Below are 23,377 nucleotides of genomic sequence, written 5' to 3' on the forward strand. Positions count from 1 at the left end.
ACAATTAGTTTATCTAGTCATGCATCAAAAATCTTAACTAGAATTCTATACAGAAGAATTGAGAGGAGAGTGGAAGAAGTGTTAGGAGAAGACCAATTTGGTTTCAGGAAAAGTATAGGGACAAGGAAAGCAATTTTAGGCCTCAGATTAATAGTAGAAGAAAGATTAAAGAAAATCAAACAGACATACTTTGCGTTTATAGACCTAGAAAAGACGTAGAATAACGTAGACTGGAATAAAATGTTCAGCATTTTAAAAAAATTAGGGTTCAAATACAGAGACAGAAGGACAATTGCTAACATGTACAGGAACCAAACAGCAACAGTAACAATTGAAGAACATAAGAAAGAAGGTTGAATAAGAAAGGGAGTCCGACAAGGATGTTTCCTATCCCCGTTACTTTTTAATCTTTACATGGAACTAGCAGTTAATGATGTTAAAGAACAATTTAGATTCGGAGTAACAGTACAAGGTGAAAAGATAAAGATGCTACGATTTGCTTATGATATAGTAATTCTAGTCGAGAGTAAAAAGGATTTAGAAGAAACAATGAACGGCATAGATGAAGTCCTACGCAAGAACTATCGCATGAAAATAAACAAGAACAAAACGAAAGTAATGAAATGTAGTAGAAATAACAAATATGGACCAATGAATGTGAAAATAGGAGGAGAAAAGATTATGGAGGTAGAAGAATTTTGTTATTTGGGAAGTAGAATTACTAAAGATGGAAGAAGCAGGAGCGATATAAAATTCCGAATAGCACAAGCGAAACGAGCCTTCAATCAGAAATATAATTTGTTTACATCAAAAATTAATTTAAATGTCAGGAAAAAATTTTATAAAGTATAAGTTTGGAGTGTCGCTTTATATGGAAGTGAAGCTTGAACAATCGGAGTATATGAGAAGAAAAGATTAGAAGCTTTTAAAATGTGATGCTATAGGAAAATGTTAAAAATCAGATGGGTGGATAAAGTGACAAATGAAGAGGTATTGCAGCAAATAGATGAAGAAAGAAGCATTTGGAAAAATATAGTTAAAAGAAGAGACAGACTTATAGGCCACATACTAAGGCATCCTGGAATAGTCGCTTTAATATTGGAATTCTTCGGTAATCGTGTTATCGGTCGAGGCTTGCGGCCACCAAGATCTCCAGATTTGACTGCGGCGGATTTTTTTCTAATGGGTTACCTCAAAGAAAAAGCCTACAGCAACAAACCACGAACACTTGAACGATTGAAAGTCATTATTGAACAAGCTGTATTAAATATCCAGCCACAAACTTTGAAAAAAGTTGCAAGAAACGCTGTAAAAAGAATTGAAGCTTGTATTCAAGAAGATAGTGTCCACTTCCAACATTATTCTAAATGTAAGGTAATGGATGGTAATAATAAAAATTACATTTACATTTACACATGCCTTTTTATTATTTCAATACCTACCAATATATAAGGTTGGGTTGCGTTTTATATGGGACACCCTGTAGTTAAATAAAAATAGGGCGTTTAAAATGGGACGTTCAGTACATTATTAAAATAAACTGTTTTTGAGATATTGGCAAAAAGCTCTATTTCTATTTTCTTTTTTCTTTTTCCTCCTCAATACTCTATAACCATCCCACTCGATAGGACTCTTCACAATCTTAATAAGTGAACAAAATTAAACAAATCATTGATCCTTAATTATTTACTTTTTTTGTATTCATCCTAAATATGGTGCTAAAAATTTTAATTTTATATATAATTACCTGATATGTGGCAAATTTGATACACGTCGTCTTTGATATAAATATAATAACTTAGGTGGTATTGGTGAAGTTGTTGATGATGTTAATGATGATTGCGGTGTATCTTGATGACGTAATGATGATGGTGACGTTGATTTATCATATTTTTGCCAACTGTTAAAACCGCTTGTACTTGTACTTCCATAATATGGATCTGGCCCATATATGTCATCTGAAATATAAAAAATAATAATTAAATTTTATTATTAAATAATAATTAATGTAATACGTATTTATTAATATAAAGTAAAAAAAAAATGCAAGAATGCGTAGAAATCAAGAATTCAGCTAAGCATAACTTAAAATAATGGATTGGTGAAAATGTATCTTCGTATTTTAATGGAGAATTAAAAGAAGGTGTTTTTTATTTTAAATTAAATATCTCCTGTTTTGATCGGTCAAATTTTTTATGTTAAATCATAATTCATCATTATAGAACTTCTGCGTTTTCTGGACGAAAACGGCGTTAAGAAAATATTTTCCACAAGCCTCTTTTGAAGCCAATTTACATCATTATCTGTAGAAATCGAAACAGACAGTAGTTTAACGGCCCAAAATTAGGACAGATGGTCGCATCAAACTTCCCGACCAAGCTCTCTCAATTTTTGACATGTCACTAAAGATGTATGCGATCTGGCGTTATTGAGATAGAAGACGACACCTTTTATATCAATCCGCTAGTTTAGAGGGCAACGTTGTAGAACATTCGTCCGTATGAGCCTGCAACGAAGACAAAAGCAGAGTTAAAAAATCACCGATATAAATGTCCACCGAGGCATTTACATCGGTGGCATCCCAACTGAGGCCTGGCTTATTACTGTTAGTTGTAATCAGTTGATAGTCTATAAGACGACTCCCGTTGAAGCCCATCAGAGCAAGTAACGGAGAGGGGTGTGGTGACCGGAATCGTCACAAGGTCTTCTCCTACGGTGGTTGGGATGACGCCGTAGCTGCAGAAATAACGCCCAACTTGCTAGCTAGATTATGGAATACGAGGGTTATTTTTTTTTTCAAGGTCCGATCGGTCGCGAAATAAAAACCCGCGCAAAAATCGTATGAACCTTTGCGCATATGTGTTGCGCAGCATCTCTAGTATGGCCTTCAATCACGCCGCGTCACTTCGTTTAGTTCTGAACACGCAGCTAACACGTAAACATGTCTACAACTATAGCATCTCCCGCCAAGTGTGAAGTGCGTGCATTAATTCGATTTCTTCAGGCTGAGGAGTGTAATGCGGTTAAAATTCATCGACGAATAAGTAATGTGTACGGTGAAACTTCAATGAGTGACAGCAAAGTGCGACAATGGTGCAGGAACTTTAAAGCAGGTCGTACAGATGTTCATGATGCATGTGGACGGGGAAGGAAGCGAGTGTCAACCGATGATCTCGTTGAGCGTGTGGATGAGGTAATTCGAGAAAATCGTCGGTTCACAATTTCTGTATTGAGTGATCGTTACCTGAAATTTCAAGGTCGGCTCTCTACACCATTGTGAGTGACAGAATTCAGTACCGCAAACCGTGTGCGAGATGGGTTCCCAAGATGTTGTCCGACCATCACAAAACAATGAGAATGGACGCCTCCCTAACATTTCTCCAGTGCTACCACAACGAAGAAGAGTTTTTGAACAAAACAACTGTCACAGGGGACGAGACACGGGTCCATTTCGAAACTGAAGAAACAAAAGAACAACCCAAATAGTGGATGCATTCTCATTCTCCCAGTAAACCAAAGAAGTTCAAGCGAACCTTCTCCAACAGAAAGCGTACGGCTACTGTGTTCTGGAACCGGAATGGAGTTCTCTTGGTGGAATTCATCGAACGTGGCACGACCATCACTGCAGCCTCATACTGCGTGACTCTTCAACGTCTGCGAAGGGAAATACAGAATAAGCGGAGAGGAATGTTGTCATTAGGCATTGTCTTTCTCCTAGACAATGCTCGGCCGCACACTGCAGATGTAACGAGGAAGCTCCTACAGCGTTTTTCGTCGGGAATTGTTTGATCACCCACCATACAGCCCGGACTTGGCTCCATCCGATTTTCACCTCTTTGCTCACATGAAATACTGGCTAGGAGGGCAACATTTTGGCACAGACATCGAGTTGCAGATCAGCGTAGAAACATGGTTGAAAACACAGGCGGCTCCGTTCTATTACCAGGGTATGGGAAAGTTCGTTATCGCGCTACGACAAATGTCTAAATCGGAGTGGCGACGATGTAGAGAAATAGCGTAACTATGTAAATACTTGTTACAAATAAAAAATTGTTTATTTTCACTGTGGTTTTAATTTCGTGACCGATCGGACCTTGAAAAAAAATAATCCTCGTAAAATCGACTTTAGGTGGGATGTATGTTGCATTACAAATTGAAGCCGAACTGTAGTGAATGTTGGGTGACAACCTTGATATCTTTTTCTATGAAATGAGACCTCAAATGAGAATCTTTATCTCAATAAATTCTTATATGCTTTTAAAATTGTGATGTCCTTTTTGAATCACCCGGTATTCCGATCCTAAAGCCATCTATCGGCGGAATATGAAGAAACTTTTTTCCTAAAAGATGAAGGCAATGAACACAGTTATATCTGGTTTATATTTGGCTTAAACGAAGAAAAAATAATTAGATAAATCTGATGATAAAAAAAGATCATTAAAGTGCCACATTAAAAGATTTATTAAGTTTTATTACTACTAATTTTGATCGTATTTTGGTGAAAATTATAATTAATTTAAATTATTATAACGTAATTAAAAATTCTAGAAAAATGTAGTGTATGAAAAATTGATATGTAAGAATGAATTGTATAATTGTAAGATTGTGGTTACATAAATATGTAATAATGAGTATAGTTCTATATATGTGTATGATATATGTATAACTAACTATATATGTAGCTTGTTATTGTATTATATGTTTATTATTTACATACTGAGATAAAAGTGTACATTAACTAATACACACTTTCTGCATATAATAATATAATGACAATTTGACAACACACACACACATATAAGAAGTTTGTCATATAATATAGTTAGTTACATAATATTTCCGCACTATATAGTGAAATTTCTCTGTTAATAAGATTTTTTTTTTCAATCTTTTTACGTAACCTTGCAAATACATATAAGATAAATTTTCTCATGAATTTACTTTTTTATATAATCCTTATATCTTATTATTTGTATCTGATAAATTACAATTATAACGAAGAATTTCAAGCTATTAAAAGCCGGTTTACACAGAAAAATAACATAATATACGGTTCTTAATTCCCTATCTAAAATATATTACGATTTCAGTTCTGGTCGAAAAGAGATTTATTTTTTTTTAATTTATATTATTTTTCAAATTGTCTTTCTTTTTAAAGTTCAGTTCTTGGTAATTAATTAATTTTATCTTACATATCATATTTAAGTTGTCAAATTAATGATTTTGTTATATATATATATATATATATATATATATATACGTATAAAATGCCGAATAGCACAAGCTACACGAGCCTTCAGTAAGAAATATAATTTATTTACATCAAAAATTAATTTAAATGTCAGAAAAAGATTTTGAAAGTATATGTTTGGAGCGTCGCTTTATATGGAGGTGAAACTTGGGCAATCGGAGTATCTGAGAAGAAAAGATTAGAAGCTTTTGAAATGTGGTGCTATAGGAGAATGTTAAAAATCAGATGGGTGGATAAAGTGACAAATGAAGAGTATTGCGGCAAATAGATAAAGAAAGAAGGATTTGGAAAAATATAGTTAAAAGAAGAGACAGACTTATAGGCCACATACTAAGGCATCCTGGAATAGTCGCTTTAATATTGGAAGGACAGGTAGAAGGAAAAAATTGTGTAGGCAGGCAACGTTTGGAATATGTAAAACAAATTGTTAGGGATGTAGGATGTAGAGGGTATACTGAAATGAAACGACTAGCACTAGATAGGGAATCTTGGAGAGCTGCATCAAACCAGTCAAATGACTGAAGACAAAAAAAATATATATACGTATATTTATACAGGTTGATTCAGGAGGATAAGGCAATTACTTTGACAACTCATTCTAGAGGCTAAAAATAAGAAAAAAGTTCATAAAAACATAGGTCCGAAAACGCTTTGTTAGCGAGTTATACAGAAAGATTTCACCCGAGTTTCAGTTCCTCCGGGTAAATCTGAAATTCTGGGAAAGTCAATTAAGGGGAAAATTCAATTGTTTCGTATGGTTTTTAAGATGGGAAATCGAAAAAAATAGGTCCCAGAACTGTATCTCTCTTAGTTTCTAATATATCCCATGTAAAACGCCAAAAATAGGGTAGACAACACATTTTTTTTACGTTTGACGTACAATAACGTTGTTAAATTGGAAATAAATCATACATTTTTTAAACGTAAATTGTAGAGAATTTAATTATGAGAAGATTGATGTAAATAATGTCAACAGAAAACAAATAAAATTTTAAACATATCGACTTTTATTAACAACAAAACCGACGAAAACTTAGAAGAAAATGTTACAAAAAAAAGAAAACAGATGTGTTTAGTAGGTACAATAATTTTAGACCTACGGAAAACAAGTTGGCAACACTGATTTTTTTTCATTACAGTTTGTTTAAATACCACTCATTGTTGTCAGTTAATATTATTTTTCAAATTGTCTTTCTTTTTAAAGTTCAGTTCTTGATAATTAATTATAATTTTACCTTACATATCATATTTAACTAGTTAAATTAATGATTTTGGTTTATATATATAAAGTGATTCAAAAAGGAGTTCCCAACTTTAAAAGCGTATAAAAATATATTGAGATAATCCGGTTGAGGTTTCATCTTACAGAAAACCAGTTCAAGTTAGTCACCGTACATTCAATTTGTTTCGTTATGGCTAACATTCTGATTAAGACAAAGTTTTGGTTTGATATCTCCAATGGTGGGGAAGTAGGGTTTTTTTGGGCATCAATTTTCTCAAGATTTTTCAAACATAACCCCGCTTTATATTAAGTTCAAATATGTGTGAATGCCATTTTTTTTTTTAATTTTGCTCCAAAATTACACTTTCCACAAGAATTGAAAAACCTGTCTTTTTTTTGCTTTTACGACCTTGTAGAATCACTTTAGTTCAATTTCTGGGCCAGTCCTCCATTTTGTAATCAGTTCTTCTTATTTCCGAATCGTGTGAGTTGTTTTATTTTTGCTTCTTTTCTTTTTGCCCACATCTTTTTGAGGCGTTCTGATCTTTGGCCCCTATCCTCATCTGAATACACCCTGTTGGATTTCTTTTTGATTTTAGGTTCAAATGTTATCATATTAGTTTGTCGTGTTTTCCAGATTTTGTGATTAGATCTTCTTTGGAGATTTTCTCCAGTGTTTCAGCGAGCCAAGGGATTGCAACTTTTAATGATGTTAAGTACGCGATTATTATTTTGGTCAGTCGGTTTTCCGGCAGCCTGCAAAGATGTCAGAAGAATTTCATTCGTCTTTTCCTTACTTCAGTTTCGATATTAGAGTGTGTTTCAACAATTTCGTTCGGTTGTAATCTGTATCCTTCTTCAGTTTGTCTCGGTCTCAATATTTTCCTTATAATCTTCCTTTACTGGTTTCTTTATTTCTCCTATTTAAGGTCAATTTTTCACTGACATATAATGCTGCGGGTTTAACAACTGTGTTGTAATGCCAGATTTTTGTTTGGCGCGAGATGGATTTCTTGTTGTAGAGATTTCTCACTAAACCTAGAGCTTTCCTGACCTTCTGCAGACGGTCCAATTGAGTTGGTTTCTCAGAGTTGTTCGGGTAATAAATTCTCCAAAGTATTTAAAGCGAGGGACTTTATTTATTACTCCATATTTTGTGTTTAAATTTGGGATTTCTATTCTGGAGCAGATGAATACTGTTTTTTCAAACGAAATTTGTAGTCCCACTTTTTCTGCACATTCCTTGAGCGTTTCTATTTGTTTTATCGCAGTCCGTTCGTATTTCGCAAGGATTGTCAAATCGTCTGAAAATGACAGGTAAGGGATACTTAAATTTAATTTCGCGAATCCTAATGGAATCGGTTTCCAATATTTTTGTTGTTTGAGTGTATCTTCTCACTTCATCATCACTTTGTCCAATGTGATGTTAAATAGCAGGAAAAGAGTCCATCCCCTTGTCTCACTCCCGTCTTAATTTCAAAGGGTTCTGAAATTTCGCCCATAGATTTTATTTTTAGATTTAGATCCAAAAAAAATTTAATCTATGTTTTTAGTGTATTTTTAGATTTAGTGTAATGTTTGTTGTATTAATCTTCGAGTTTTCTGATCTAGTCCTCTCTCTTCTAGAATTTGGAAAATAGATTGTCTGTCTACGGAGTCGTACCCTATTTTGAAATCTACATATGTACAGATCATGGGTTTGCTTGTTTTTTTTTTTTTTTTTTTTTTTTATTTTAATGGCCGATTATTATTATTATTATTATTAGGCCTCAGATTAATAGTAGAAGGAAGATTACAGAAAAACAAACCAACATACTTGGCGTTTATAGACCGAGAAAAGGCAATCGATAACGTAGACTGGAATAAAATGTACAGCATTTTAAAAAAATTAGGGTTCAAATACAGAGATAGAAGAACAATTGCTAACATGTACAGGAACCAAACAGCAACAGTAACAATTGAAGAACATAAGAAAGAAGCCTGAATAAGAAAGGGAGTCCGACAAGGATGTTCCCTATCTCCATTACTTTTTAATCTTTACATAGAACTAGCAGTTAATGATGTTAAAGAACAATTTAGATTCGGAGTAACAGTACAAGGTGAAAAGATAAAGATGCTAGGATTTGCTGATGATATAGTAATTCTAGCCGAGAGTAAAAAGGATTTAGAAGAAACAATGAACGGTATAGATGAAGTCCTACGCAAGAACTATCGCATGAAAATAAACAAGAACAAAACAAAAGTAATGAAATGTAGTAGAAATAACAAAGATGGACCAATGAATGTGAAAATAGGAGGAGAAAAGATTATGGAGGTAGAAGAATTTTGTTATTTGGGAAGTAGAATTACTAAAGATGGACGAAGCAGGAGCGATATAAAATGTCGAATAGCACAAGCTAAACGAGCCTTCAGTAAGAAATATAATTTGTTTACATCAAAAATTAATTTAAATGTCAGAAAAAGATTTTTGAAAGTATATGTTTGGAGCGTCGCTTTATATGGAAGTGAAACTTGGACGATCGGAGTATCTGAGAAGAAAAGATTAAAAGCTTTTGAAATGTGGTGCTATAGAAGAATGTTAAAAATCAGATGGGTGGATAAAGTGACAAATGAAGAGGTATTGCGGCAAATCGATGAAGAAAGAAGCATTTAGAAAAATATAGTTAAAAGAAGAGACAGACTTATAGGCCACATACTAAGGCATCCTGGAATAGTCGCTTTAATATTGGAAGGACAGGTAGAAGGGAAAAATTGTGTAGGCAGGCCACGTTTGGAGTATGTAAAACAAATTGTTGGGGATGTAGGATGTAGAGGGTATACTGAAATGAAACGACTAGCACTAGATAGGGAATCTTGGAGAGCTGCATCAAACCAGTCAAATGACTGAAGACAAAAAAAAAATTATTATTATTATTATTATTGCGTAAATAATTTTTTTTTTCATAGTTGTAGACTTGGTGATGTTACTTTCCGGACAGACTTTATATGTTTATATATACTTTTTCCATTATTTTCACGAGTAGAATAGGTAATAAAAGTCGCGGGAGAACTTTGTGATACACTCTGTATATATTCTCACATACATATATGCTCGTTTAGAATGGAACAAATTGAATTTAGTTTTATTTTTAAAATACTAGTTTTTATTGTGTTTTAACACACACACACACACACACACACACACACACACACACACACACACACACACACACACACACACACACACACACACACACACACACACACACACACACACACACACACACACACACACACACACACACACACACACACACACATATATATATATATATATATTAAATTTTCAATCCAAATAGGTAACTAATAGAATTTGAATAATGTGTAAAAAAAAATTTAAATAAAAAAAATAATAATGACAATATTATGTTTCCACTTTCTAATTTAATCTTTTTTTTTTTACATAGAAATAATAACAACAAAAAAACCTGTTTCTTTAGAATTTTATTCTGTTTAATGCGCTATACTAGTATTACTATTTTGTTCTGCATACAAACACCGCTGAAAGGGAAAATCTTTAAAAGAATGAATAATATTATTGAGAAATTATGATGCTTTTGTTGTAAAAAATATATATATTGTGTGTATCGGTGTGTGTGTGTGTGTGTGTGTGTGTGTGTGTGTGTGTGTGTGTGTGTGTGTGTGTGTGTGTGTGTGTGTGTGTGTGTGTGTGTGTGTGTGTGTAAGCGAATAATATTGAAGTACAAAGACCAGTTCTAACATCCTTAGTCTCTTTTGTCCACTACAAAAAAAAAATCATGTATTAACAACAATTTTATACTTTCTTAAAATTTTTACAATTATCTATATATATAAAAATGTTAAGTTCGTTTGTGTACGGCTTCAAAAACTCAAAATGTTCTGCACCGATTGAGCTCAAATTTTAGCACGATATATAACACGCATCAAAGATTCTTTTCATCTATTTTTAATAAATTTATTTATCTATTTTTAATTTGTACAGCTTTTTTAATAAATAAGAGGCTAATAAATCAGATGGAAATGTAAACAAAGGAAAACCAATCAGATCAATGCAAGGTGGCCGCTTTCAAACACAACGACCAATCACAAAGAGCCCGTATGGCCGTTGCCAATGTAAACAAAATCACAACTGATTAAGTAACAAATTTCTTTGAATTATATTTAACAGCTAAAACATCTGTATTTTATTAAAAAAAAAAAAACAAAAAAAAAACACCAAAACAAAAAGAAAAGCCACCAAGAAGGATGACTTACAGTAAATAAATTAAAACACCCAACTTTCTTATAGCCCAGACTTAAGACTTATAGACTTAAGACTATGCAAACAAAAAAAGTCGAAATAACCAAATACACAGAAAATAATATCCCTACATAATGACCAAAAAATCCTTTGTTAGGTTAAATATTCACTTTTGTCTGAATTTACAGAAGGCATTTACAACGAAGAATTGATAAATATTGAAGACAAGTGCTTAGCTAATGCAAATAAAGTTCTTAGTCGATTGGGAATGCACCCAGCACCCACCCGCGCTGCGATCGGTTCATTGATGTGGATTTACGCCGTGAACAGAGTTATAACATCGGTGATCTTCAGTCATATGTCCGATCAAACATTCCCAAATTAATGCGTGAACAGAAAGGCATTTATGATCGCATAATGCAAATGATAAATGACGGAGTTGGGGGGACCTTCTTCTTGGATGCGCCAGGAGGAACTGGGAAAACATTCCTCATTAGATTGATTCTAGCAACGGTTCGATCAAAAAATGACATAGCCTTAGCTCTTGCTTCGTCTGGAATAGCTGCGACATTGTTACCAGGTGGAAGGACTGCGCATTCAGCTCTGAAGTTGCCATTAAACATGCAAATCATCGAGACTCCCACGTGCAATATTTCCATAGCATCCTGTATGGGAAGAGTATTATAAAAATGTAAACTCATTGTTTGGGATGAATGCACGATGGCACATAAAAAATCGCTTAAAGCTCTTGATCGATCGTTACGAGATTTGCGTAGAAACGTTCAACCGTTCGGGAACGCTTTGATATTGCTCGCAGGAGATTTTAGGCAAACATTGCCTGTAATTTCTCGATCGACACCAGCAGACGAAATAAATGCTTGCCTGAAATATTCAACACTGTGGCGACACGTTCGTACATTACAGTTGACTACGAATATGCGTGTCCAGTTGCAGAATGATCCATCAGCTGAGGTATTCTCACGACAGTTACTGGACATTGGAAACTGACAGCTGCCAGACGATGAGACGTCTAGACGAATATCATTTCCTGATAATTTTTGTAATTTAGTAACATCTAAAGAAGAACCGATCGAAAAAGTATTTCCTGATATTCAAATTAATCATAGATATCACGATCGGCTCGGTGAACGAGCTATCCTTGCCGCAAAAAATAAAGATGTCTATCGACTTAATAATGTTATTCAATCCGGCATTCAAAGTGAGGAAATTACATATAAGTCGATAGACACCGTTGTGGAAGCAAAGTAGTTAATTATCCGACGGAATTTTTAAACTCACTTGATCTGCCAGGGATGCCACCACACATATTAAAATTGAAAATAGGTGTGCCAATTATCCTGTTGCGGAATATTAATCGGCCAAAACTCTGCAACGGCACGCGACTTGCAGTTAAGAAATTGATGAATAACGTAGTGGAAGCAACGATTTTTAACGGGGCCTTTCAAAGGTGAAGATGTCCTCATTCCTCGAATACCCATAATCCCGACCGATACACCATTTTAATTTAAAAGATTGCAATTCCCAATTCGATTGGCATTTGCAATCACAATCGATAAAGCACAAGGTCAATCTTTAGAATTGTGTGGTTTAGATTTAGATGCAGATTGCTTCTCACATGGGCAACTGTACGTTGCGTGTTCCCGAGTCGGCTAACCAGATAGCCTTTATATTTACGCAGACAGTGGAAAAACAAAAAAATATTGTATATCCACAAGTATTGCAAAATTAAACTACTATGAAACGTATGCTTTGTTTTGTTTCTCATTCCTCATCCATGCAACCACAATGTGCCACAGCGAAGCGTGGCGGGTACAGCTAGTTTAATTATAATTCTTTCCCCAATAAAATAAATTTAAATATCATTATTTCCTTTCAAATTCAATTTTTATTTCCATTAATCACAATGGAGCAGTAGCGTTTCTCTTATTCATTCGAAAGATTCAGGTTCGAGTCCCGATTAGATATAGTTGTCCTTTTTTTTTTCATTATCATCTATCGGGGCCTGTTATAAATGCACGTTATTATTATTATTATAAAAATGAACAAACAAATTTTCTACAAAAAAAGCTGACAACACAGTTGTAGGAACTTCCCGTTACACGGCTATTTATAAATAAAACGTAATTAAAGCATAGTAGACCTGAAAAGTTCCCGAACTAAATTTCTGTAGTCGATACAAGTAACACCATCTCTCGGACAACCAAAGAACTACATAGTACGATATCTGACAAGTGTTTTAAAAAATTTCATCACGTTTCGTCATTCCAGTCTCGAGTTATATTCGCCCTCGTACGTTGTGTTCATGTGATCTTGAGCGAGCTCGCGAATAAAACGGAGAAGCGCAATAAAATGTTGTGTTCGACTTCAAAAATCTTTCGTTGAAACTTATTTTATGATACAGTAATCATTTGGTGATGAAGCCTTATCTCGTATTACAATATACACGTGGTGGAAACGATTTAAAGACGGCTGAAAGTCGTTGGATGACGACGAACGAAGCGGAAGGCCCGCGCCAACAACTGTTCACACCGAAAACGTTTTTTATCTGACGTATAAACAGTATGGCCCAGCGGTTCTAAAGTATTTAAACACATATGTATACAAGCTTAATTTAATACGAGATAGTCTTGCAATATAAAATTTAAAATGTATTTCTCAAAAAAGATAACAAAGATATTATTTTTTAATTTCTTTGTAACAACGATTTTTGTTTTTTCTTTACGTCACCTGGTATTTTTCTTTTTTGTAAAATAATTATCCGTAGTTTTTACTTTCCTGGTATCATAGCTCTAGTGATACTCAACCTTTTGCTCCACGATCCCCAAAATAAATAAAAAATTCCTTTCGGCACGCCGGAAGTAGGAGGTAAATTTCACCGGGGTAAAATAGGAGTACGCGAACTTGGATTGTACGAGCTCGTATCAAATATTACTTTACATGTTTTACGGACACTATTTTTTCTCATTAAACTACAAGCTATTGCTAAATTTATCAAGACTTCCTTATATTTTTTCCTGAATTACTTGACAAAACACCTATTTGAGAATTAGTGGGAGATTCTAGATATATCTCTTTATATTGATAAAAAAAGACGATGTTTTCAGAAAGTTTTATTTAAAAATATGTATAAATGTAACAACAGTAATATTTCGAGATGATTAGAATTAAAGAAAAAAAAAAGTAGTAAGATAAGCATGCACATATGTACTTAGCTTACCACTCGCCGGCCTCCGTGGCGCTAGTGTTAGCGTATCGGCCTTTCATCCGGAGGTCTCATGCGAATCAGTCTTTTCCTGAGCCTTTCAAGAACACCTTTGTAAAACTCTTGGTTGATAGTTTTTTTCTTTACGCACGATACTCTTACTGTCAAAAAAGCAAAATCGGCACGGTTTTGATCTTTGATTTGCTCATTCGATATTTTTTCAGTCGAGAATATGACGGAGAGTCCCACTCTTCGTTCTACCGTTTTGCTTCAGGATCGTACTCAAATATCCAGGATTCATATCACCTATGATCACACGATTGAAGAATTCTTGGTCTTTGTCAATCCTAGTCATTGTGAAGAAGATCAACACACACGTTTCTTCGATTGTCTTTCTGTTCCGTTGTGAGGTTTTTCGGCACCGATTTCGCACAAACTTTTGCATATCCAAATCCTCTGTCAAAATTTGATGTACGGTGAAAGCGTTTAAATTTAACTGTTCATTCTACATCCTTATTGTTAAACGACGGTCTGATCTCACAAGAACCCCTACACGCTCAACGTTTTCATCAGATTTTGAAGTTGAAGGTCTCCCTGAGCGAGGTTGATCTTCAACGTGTTCTCGGCCTTCCAAAAATGATTTGTGCCAGCGGAAAACTTGTGCTCTTAATAAGCAATGTTCACCATAGGCTTGTTTTCAACTTTTCAAAGGTCACACTTGTTGATTCCCCCAAGTTTAACACAAAAGTTGATTGCACAACGTCGCTCTAAATTCCGATTTTCGTAGCACACAACAAAAACACAACTTTACTGATGACGCTGTCAAAAATAATGTGTTGCCTGAACAGAGTTGAAACTCGTAGTGAGCATGTGGAAGGGATGAGCAAACCAGTTTAGCACAGACCGGTAGACACAGCGTTGCCAGATCGCTCACAGTGTTACCAATCTCATTACTTTTCTCATACATTGCCGAGTCTGCTAATTTAATGTAAAAAAATTGTAGATGTTTCTTGATAGCCTTATTATATAGATTATAACCTTTCAAAAATTTGTGAAAATATTTAAACCCAAGGGAGATAAAGCAAAAGAGCATATATTTCATTTCAATTTTAATAGGTGGGAATAGATCTTTTGTAAACTTTTTTTGATTATATATATATATATATATATATGTGCCTTATAGGTAACAAATTTGCTATAATAAAGTATTCTCTGATTTACCAGGTTAGTCTAGTGATTTAACTTGTCATCCCAAAATCAGCTGATTTTCAAAGTCGAAAGTTCTAAAGTTTAAGTCCTTGTAAAGACTCGAACTTTTATATGGATTTGAATACTAGACTGTGGTTACCGGTATCCTTTGGTGATTGAATTTGAATTAACCACATAGTGGTCGACCTGAGTTTGTTCCAGACTACATGTTTACCGGTATATTTATAATACTTACATTATTGCTAAGTCAGGCCTGGCAAGCCATTAGTGGTAATTGCATTTGCCTATACACACACGCGCACACACATACACAACCCAGATACGGCACTAGCTGGAAAATTTGTTGAAAAAGACAAAAACATATTATTCTTAAAATACCTCTGAAGAGAATCGAAATCGAGTTTTTTCGCGATATCCGGACCCCCTAAACGAATTTTTAAAAAAATTAATACAATCAATGCCCATAATATATGTATATAGAAATGCTTGAGCCAAATTTGTAGAAAATCGGTTCGGTCAATCCTGAGATATAAAACCAAAAGCAGGGCGACACGCATACCTACATACATATGTTGTTTTTTTTTTTATCTAGATGAACTATTTGAACCCTAAAACGTAGATTTTTGTTTTAAACTTCCGGGACCACCACTAGATATTGCTTTAGAGAATGAGATGAATGATTTGTATCGTGTATGAAAATGCCATGCCTGACCGGGATTCGAACCCGGGATCTCCGGATGAAAGTCCGAGACGCTATCATTCGCGCTACGGAAGCCGGCAAAACATAAAGATTAGAAAAAAAACCAATATTCCATTTTTTATATGATCACCATACTTTATCCTTTAATAATGCTATTCTAGCTAGATTTTCCGGGAAAGTAAAATCAAGGAGAGAAAAAAACAAGGAGAGATGACAAGGAGAGAAAAAAGTATTCTACTCGTATATCTAAAATTTATCTATAATATGTAGAAAACTTAGAAAAATTCAAAAAAATTATATTTTTAAAATTTGATTGGCTCTCCTACCCTTAATATTGTCTCCAAAGTATTTTTTTTTTGTGGGGGGGGGGGTCACTTGCACTACTACTAAGACAAAAAAAATTTTGTTAAAAAGTATGCTATAAATAAAAATATAACTTTCTTTTTAATGTTTGGGGAAGGAGAAATTTTGAGACAATTTTTTTAAATTGTAAAATAAGCATACACTCATGTACTGAACGTAATAAAAAATGGAATTATGTTTGTAAAATTTTGGGTCAAAATTTTATGAACAAATACACGAATCTTTGTACCAAATTTCATAAAAATCGGTTCATCCATTCAAACGTTATTTAGGTTCAAACACCACAACACCGTACATACGAAATTACTCCTACGTTTTTTTTTTTTTTGTTTTTTTTTTGGTGGGAGGGTTCCTGAGGCATGAAGCGTCGAGAAATGGAAAAAAAAACAAATCCCCACTTTTTGATTAACTACCATACCTTCTTGCAAAATATAATGCAAGGTACAAAAAATTTTTAATTAAATCTTTAACCTACGGGATAGCCTAGTGGTAACCTTGTCGTCGCAAATCACTTATTTAACAGCTGATTTTCGAAATCAAAAGTTCTGAGGTTCAAATCCTAATAAAAATTAATTACATTTATACGGATTCGAATAATATACAGTGGATACCGGTGTACTGTAGTTGTTGGGGTTCAATTAAGCTCACATCTCAGGAATGATCGGCCTAAGTCTGTGCAAGAATACAATTCATTTACATGTCATATACCCTCATCTTATTGGGCCGTGAGAGGGGTTGATTATTGTTCACTAGTTGAAGAGATTGCAACGTACACATTACGAATAAAATAAATAAAATTTAAATTCAAATTTTATTTTTTATTAATTTTTTTGGGGGGGGAGGGGAAAGTGCGTGATTTTTGGATTAACCGGTACCTATTCCTAAATAAATGTATATAATATTAAGTAATATATAATATTATTTTTAAACACAAACAGTACAAAAAAATAATACCTTTAAAGATAAATGCAATAGTTATCATTTTAATAGTAAGACCCGTGCGAAGCACGGTCGAAAAAATAGAATATTTATAAAGAATTTTAACTGTACACATATCATTAATCTTATATAAGGATGGACATATAAAATACTCGTCTATCATGTTAGAACAGAAAAAGTAAGAGGTGTTTTTTATTACACACTAGTAGAAAGGTAAAAAGAGATAGAATGAATAAGTGGGGGGAAGTGACGAAGAGCGAGTAAAAAAAAGGAGGGAATGTTACTGTCTAATATCTGTAGTCACTTTCACAAAGAAACAACAGTGAGAAAAAAAAAATGACAGTTAAATAATCTGAATCTAATATGACCATCGTATTAAATTATAAATGCAATTTTTTACGACTGTAATAATAAATAAATTTATATAATAAATTTAAATTACTGGTGTAATTTATATAATATTTGTTAAATTAATTTCAATTTTTTTTTTTATCTCCGTGGATGAGTAAGTAGCGTCCCGACATTTCATGCGGAAGTCCCAGGTTCGAATCCCAGCAAGGCATCTTTTCATACTCTATCAATTTCCACCGGGCTAATAACGTAGCTGTTGTGGTCGCTCTTTCATAACCAAAAAAAAAAAAAAAATGCATATTTAACCGACTTCAAAAAAGGAGAGATCACCGGATTTTTACGTTTTGACACCTAAGGAACCCAAAAAACCAGATTCAAATTTTTCGGATGTTCGTATGTACGTGTGTGTGTGTGTGTGTGTGTGTTCGTTGTCGCACTCTAAATCAATTTATATCTCCAGAACTACTGAACCGATTTTGAGCAAACTTGTTCAGATTACTTCTATATATAAGGCATTGATACAATTAAATTTCCAAATTAAAAGGTCAAAGAGATAAGATTGTAGAGCAAGGTCACCCTCAGTATCTCGAGACCTAATAAAGGTCATATTTTTCTCAGGGAAGTTAACAAGTAAAAAATAACAATATTTGCAAAATTGCACCCTCACCCTATTGTAGTCATCTGTTATGTTGTGACGTCACAGGTAACCGGTAGAATTAAATAAATTAATAATATTTAAAGTGTAAAAAAGTAAATCGGGCTGGTTGAGTCTCAAACTACTCGATCGTCCAGTTGATCTGATGCGTTAAGCCTCGCGGCTATACCGGTCTCCCAACCGTTCAAGCGAAATTTTTCTATGTAAGTAGTGAATTTACATTAGTTTAATTAGTGCCGATTGTCGCCGATAGTACCATCACACCAGCGCGAATTAAATACGGTGTACGCGCGTGTTTTAGTTTGAATAATTTAATTAAATAAACGAAAAAATATGGAAAATAAGCGGATACAACATTTTTTTTTCCAAAAATAACAAAAAAACGTGCATTTTTACTTCCTTGTACAATGTAAAGGAAGTATTGTGATCGCGAAAAATTTCGGTTTTCAGATTTCAACGGAAATATACATTTTTATCATTTCTGAATCCATTTTGACTAGTTTCGGTGTGACGTCTGTATCTCGGATAACTCAAAAACGATTAGCCGTAGGTTGTTGAAATTTTGGATTTACGACTGTTGTAATATCTAGTTGTGCAGACGTCACACCGAAACTAATCAAAATGGATTCAGGGAAGGTTAATGAAAACCGAAATTTTTGGCGAATTCGAAAAAGGAAGTAAATTTTTTTTTTCTCTCTCATATTGGTAAAGGGCTAATTTCGCGATCTCCCTTTTCATTTAATTGCGACCCCAAAGTTGGAAACGTTATTCTAGAGTTATGATGATACCAGGAAAGTAAATGTAGGTAGGTGAGTGAACTCGACTTGCTTCTTGTGTACTTCGTTAAAATGGAGGGAGAAGTTATGAAAAGTGTATTACCTTTTCTACCAGGAGAGCATAATTCAGTAAAAGTGTTCTGAAATAGTAAAATATACAAGCAGTAGTAGGAATTTAAAATTAAAATTAACTACATTTTATTTTATTTTCTTTATTTATAGACGTTTAAATGTTGTATTCTTAGAATAAAAACAAACATGTTAATTGTTATTGAAAGTGAAATGTATTTATTATATTTTTCTTTTATCTATATTTATTCAAAAAATTGTTTTGTGTCGTTAATTGTGTACTTATTATTGTGAAAGTTTTTAAACAATATTAACTGACGAACAGAATTTTTTATCATAGAAAATCTATCCAAATTGCTATTATTACCTGTTATAATGATTACTTTCAATATTTTGTAATTTATGTTTATTACTAGATTTGATTTCACTATTCATTTATTTATTTTACTGTTATTTAAATTCTTTGTATTTATTTAAAATGAAAGGAAAAGTAAATGATTTTATTGAGTAGTCTTCCCTCATCGATTGATAAAAATTTTATGTATTTTATTTTTAAAATTTGTCGTCTCAAACATTTTTTTACATAATTAATAAATTTCAATATGTGCGCCCTTAGTCGCTCTACAAATGTCCAAACGATACTCGACTTCACTCCAAACATTAGTTAACATTTCTTCGTTAATGGTTGTCATCGCTCCATTAATCCTGTTTTTTAAGCGGTTTAGGTCGCGAATTTTTTGTGTATAAACAACGCTCTTTATGTACCCCCACAAGAAAAAATCGCAAGGTGGCAGGTCTGGACTCCTTGGAGGTCAAAGTACGGGTCCTTGCCGGCCTATCCATCGATCTCCAAATTTTTCGTTCAAAGCGTCCGTGACCGATGCATTGAAGTGCGGGGGAGTACTATCTTGTTGGAAATGAAGTCGATGAATGTTTTCGAGTTCATCCGGCTGAGGAAAGCGATAATCGGTTAACATGTCAAGATAAGCGACTCCTTTAATTGTTTTTTCAGCAAAGAAGAAAGGCCCTATTACACGATTTTTCATCACATTACACCAAACATTAACTTTAGCCGAATCGCGTTGTTTCTCAATAATTGTGTGTGGGTTTTCAGAGCCCCATATTCGTGAATTGTGTCTGTTAACACATCCGTTCACATGGAATGTAGCTTCGTCTGTAAAAATTATATCGTCTAAAAATGATTCGTTTTCACTTATTCTGTCCGACATTTTAACAGCGAAATTGGAACGTTTTACACCATCATCGGGTTTCAATTCCTGCAGTATCTCGATTTTATAAGCGAGTAATTTCAGTTTTTTACGTAAAACTTTGTGAACTGTTGATTTTGGAATACCTAATTCGACGCTTCGACGGGGGATGGACTTCCCAGGAATTCTAATTGCCGATTGTCTAATTAGTTCAACCGTTTCGTCTGGTGCACTTAGTCTGCCGGTTGATTTCTGTTTCTTAACCGATCCGTTTTCTTCGAATCGTTTGAACCGACGTGTTATGTTATTTTTGTGCGGTGGATCCCTTCCGAATTCACGTCGAAACGCACTTTGAACTAAAATTACGGATTTTATTTCGGCCATCAATAAAACACACTTTGCTTTGTCTTTATCCGAGAACATAGTAACTCGCTAAACACACCGCAACAGCAATACAAGAACTGACGTTGTGGTTACAACTGCTCAGAAACAAACTTTTGGGTTGGAGGCTTTCAGGGATGCCAATATAACAACTAGAAATTTCCCTACAATCTTCCTATGAATTACTGAAACCGCACCATTCTTTTATGATAACTCTGTATAAGACCTAATGTCTGTGTCACAAACGGTTATCGAGTCTCAAACAGTTTCTTTCTGTTTTAGCCTCCGTTAATTACCTTAAGATAATACTTTAGAGGATGAATAATGGGGTAAAATTCTTTGTTATTACTAATTTAAAAACAAAGCCTTTTCCGGACGCATGTTCATTATGAACTTTTTTCATTATTTTAAACGGAGAAATATAGGTGTAAAATTTAACGGCATTCTTCTGGAACGTTCACACACTCATTTTGTCACTCTGCGCGCGCACGAGATGTATTAATATTATTTTTTTGATATATGTAATGAATTACTTCATTTTCATGCTTTACTTACGCTTTTAATCTCAGCCATTTTTTTTTTTTGCATATATCTTCAATTATTTGCTTTACATATTCTAATTTTTTAATTTTGGCGTCCATTTTGAGGTGAACCCGACTGCCGATCGCGTTCACTCGTATATTTTTGTAACCCTTTAACCATGCTTAATCCGAAACCGAAATCAAAATTCAAAACAAAAACTGTTCACACACAATAAATATTGAATTCAATTTTTTGCAATTTTTTACAAACGATTCGTTCATTGATAATATTTTTCTTTCTTTTTCCTGTTTATCCTAGGGGAATTACCGTTCAGATATTACTTCAGACGATGAATGAGGATGATATGTAAATGAAGTGTAGTCTTGTATAGTCTCATTTCGACTATTCCTGAGATGTGTTGTTAATTGAAACCCAACAACCAAAAAACACCGGTATCCACGATCTAGTATTGAAATCCTTATAAAAATACTAGGACTTGAACGTTGGAACTCTCGAACAGAGCCCAGCAGAGATGCGTCCTGAAGGGCAGCCATACCAGAAGCGGATGAAGAGCTTCTACACAACCTCTCCTATTTCAAAACTTACAGTAAGATAAAATAACCCAGCAATTGCGACTCCTCCGGAAAAGGGGACGCATTGCTCCCTCCTTACAGGTAGTGCCCCGTTGTGGCGTATTCCTGCTAGCCTATTAAGAGTTAGCACCGAAAGGACTTCAGTGGACGGTCGGAAGGACAGGCTTTATAAGCCTAGCCTTCCGCGGTCGGCCCATGAAATGGGTTCGATAACGCTGGTTTAACAACGGATTGGAATGCAATTAAATCCGTCTTAAATTCACTAAAATAATAATAGACAAAACTTGAAAAATTAGATCCGAGATTAAAAAATAACCTTTTTAAAAAAACAAGCCCGATTAGAATGATCCAGCAGCAAGGGACTCTGTCCAGGTTCTGCGATAAAGTAGGGAGTAATAGACTCCTGCCAACTTTGCATTCCATTCCATTCCATTCCGAAATCTCGACTTCCAAATCAGCTGATTTGAGAAGACGCTTTCACCACTAGACCAACCCGATGGGTTTCGTTGATAATACTGTTTTAATTCATATTTAAATTTTTTTTTTTATTTGATTGATTATTAATTAAGGTATTTAATAAATTGGCAATTAGTAATGAGTTGGCTACTTTGATCCTTTTGCCCTTTTGGAATGGAAATTTTTAACATATGAAAAATGCCATGCCTGTTTGGGAGATTCGAACCCAGGACCTTCACATGAAAAGCTGATATGCTACCGCTTCATCACGGAGATCGGTAGGACATTTTTTTTTACAAATAAAAAATTGGTATTTTATTATTTTTTTATTGTATAATTAGTATAATAATTAAAAATAGCCGACATTAAAAAATTTATTCGTTGTAATTATTTTTAAGCAATAATTTAATTTACGGAAACTAAATGACCCAATTGCCTTTTATTACGGTTGACGATTAAAATCTATTACAAAAGAGGAAATTGTTTACTTTTCTTTTGTTTTTATTTAACTTATAAAATTTATTACGTAGTTAAGTATGACGTAATTTTTTTGAATAATGGTAGTAATTTAAAATAATTGTTTACAGTTCATTTAGCACATATTATTTTACAATTTAATAGAAACTGATAAAAGTGATTTTATATTTACGTCTATCTATATATATATATATAAATCAATGTTTGTTTTTCTGTCTGTTCCAACTTAACTCGAGATCTTCCGGACAGATTTGTCTAAAATTTTGCTCACCTACACTTTGAAGCCCTACGGTGAACATAGGCTATTTTTTTTGGACCTCCGACATAACGAAATTTAAAACGCTTTATTTTTTCCTTAAAGCTTATTTAATTTTCAAAATGACTTTGATTTTCAAGAACAATTTAATTTTTAGCTACATTTTTTTGAATTGATTAATTTTGAAAAGGGCTGAGATTTTAACGTACAGTTATTCCTAAGTTCCAATCGATTTAGCGCACATGCATATGTAATTTTTACAATTAATTCATTTACAATTTTTTACAGGCGTTTAAAAACATAAATAAATAGCTGCTTTTGTTTATCATGCGTGCGTTACTAATTTAAAGTGTGTAAAGTATTTAACTGCAATTTTTTTTTAAATTCCATGATCTTTTTTCAAAACATCATACCGTGCCTAAAAGACATTCTTCGATCGGGAGAAATACAAAAAAAAGCACGTAT

At 33.8% G+C, this 23,377-nt stretch overlaps 1 protein-coding gene across 1 annotated transcript in view; it reads right to left on the bottom strand.

Annotated features, from left to right (window-relative positions):
• LOC142333730 (uncharacterized) overlaps positions 1-23,377 on the bottom strand; it is an 81,745-nt gene that overhangs the window by 25,059 nt on the left and 33,309 nt on the right. The window contains exon 2 of the mRNA XM_075381177.1: positions 1,748-1,958. Coding sequence (XP_075237292.1) covers positions 1,748-1,958 — 211 coding nt within the window. The remainder of the gene's footprint in view (positions 1-1,747; positions 1,959-23,377) is intronic.

This window comes from Lycorma delicatula, chromosome 13 (assembly GCF_047948215.1).
Source record: "Lycorma delicatula isolate Av1 chromosome 13, ASM4794821v1, whole genome shotgun sequence".
Taxonomy (NCBI): domain Eukaryota; kingdom Metazoa; phylum Arthropoda; class Insecta; order Hemiptera; family Fulgoridae; genus Lycorma; species Lycorma delicatula.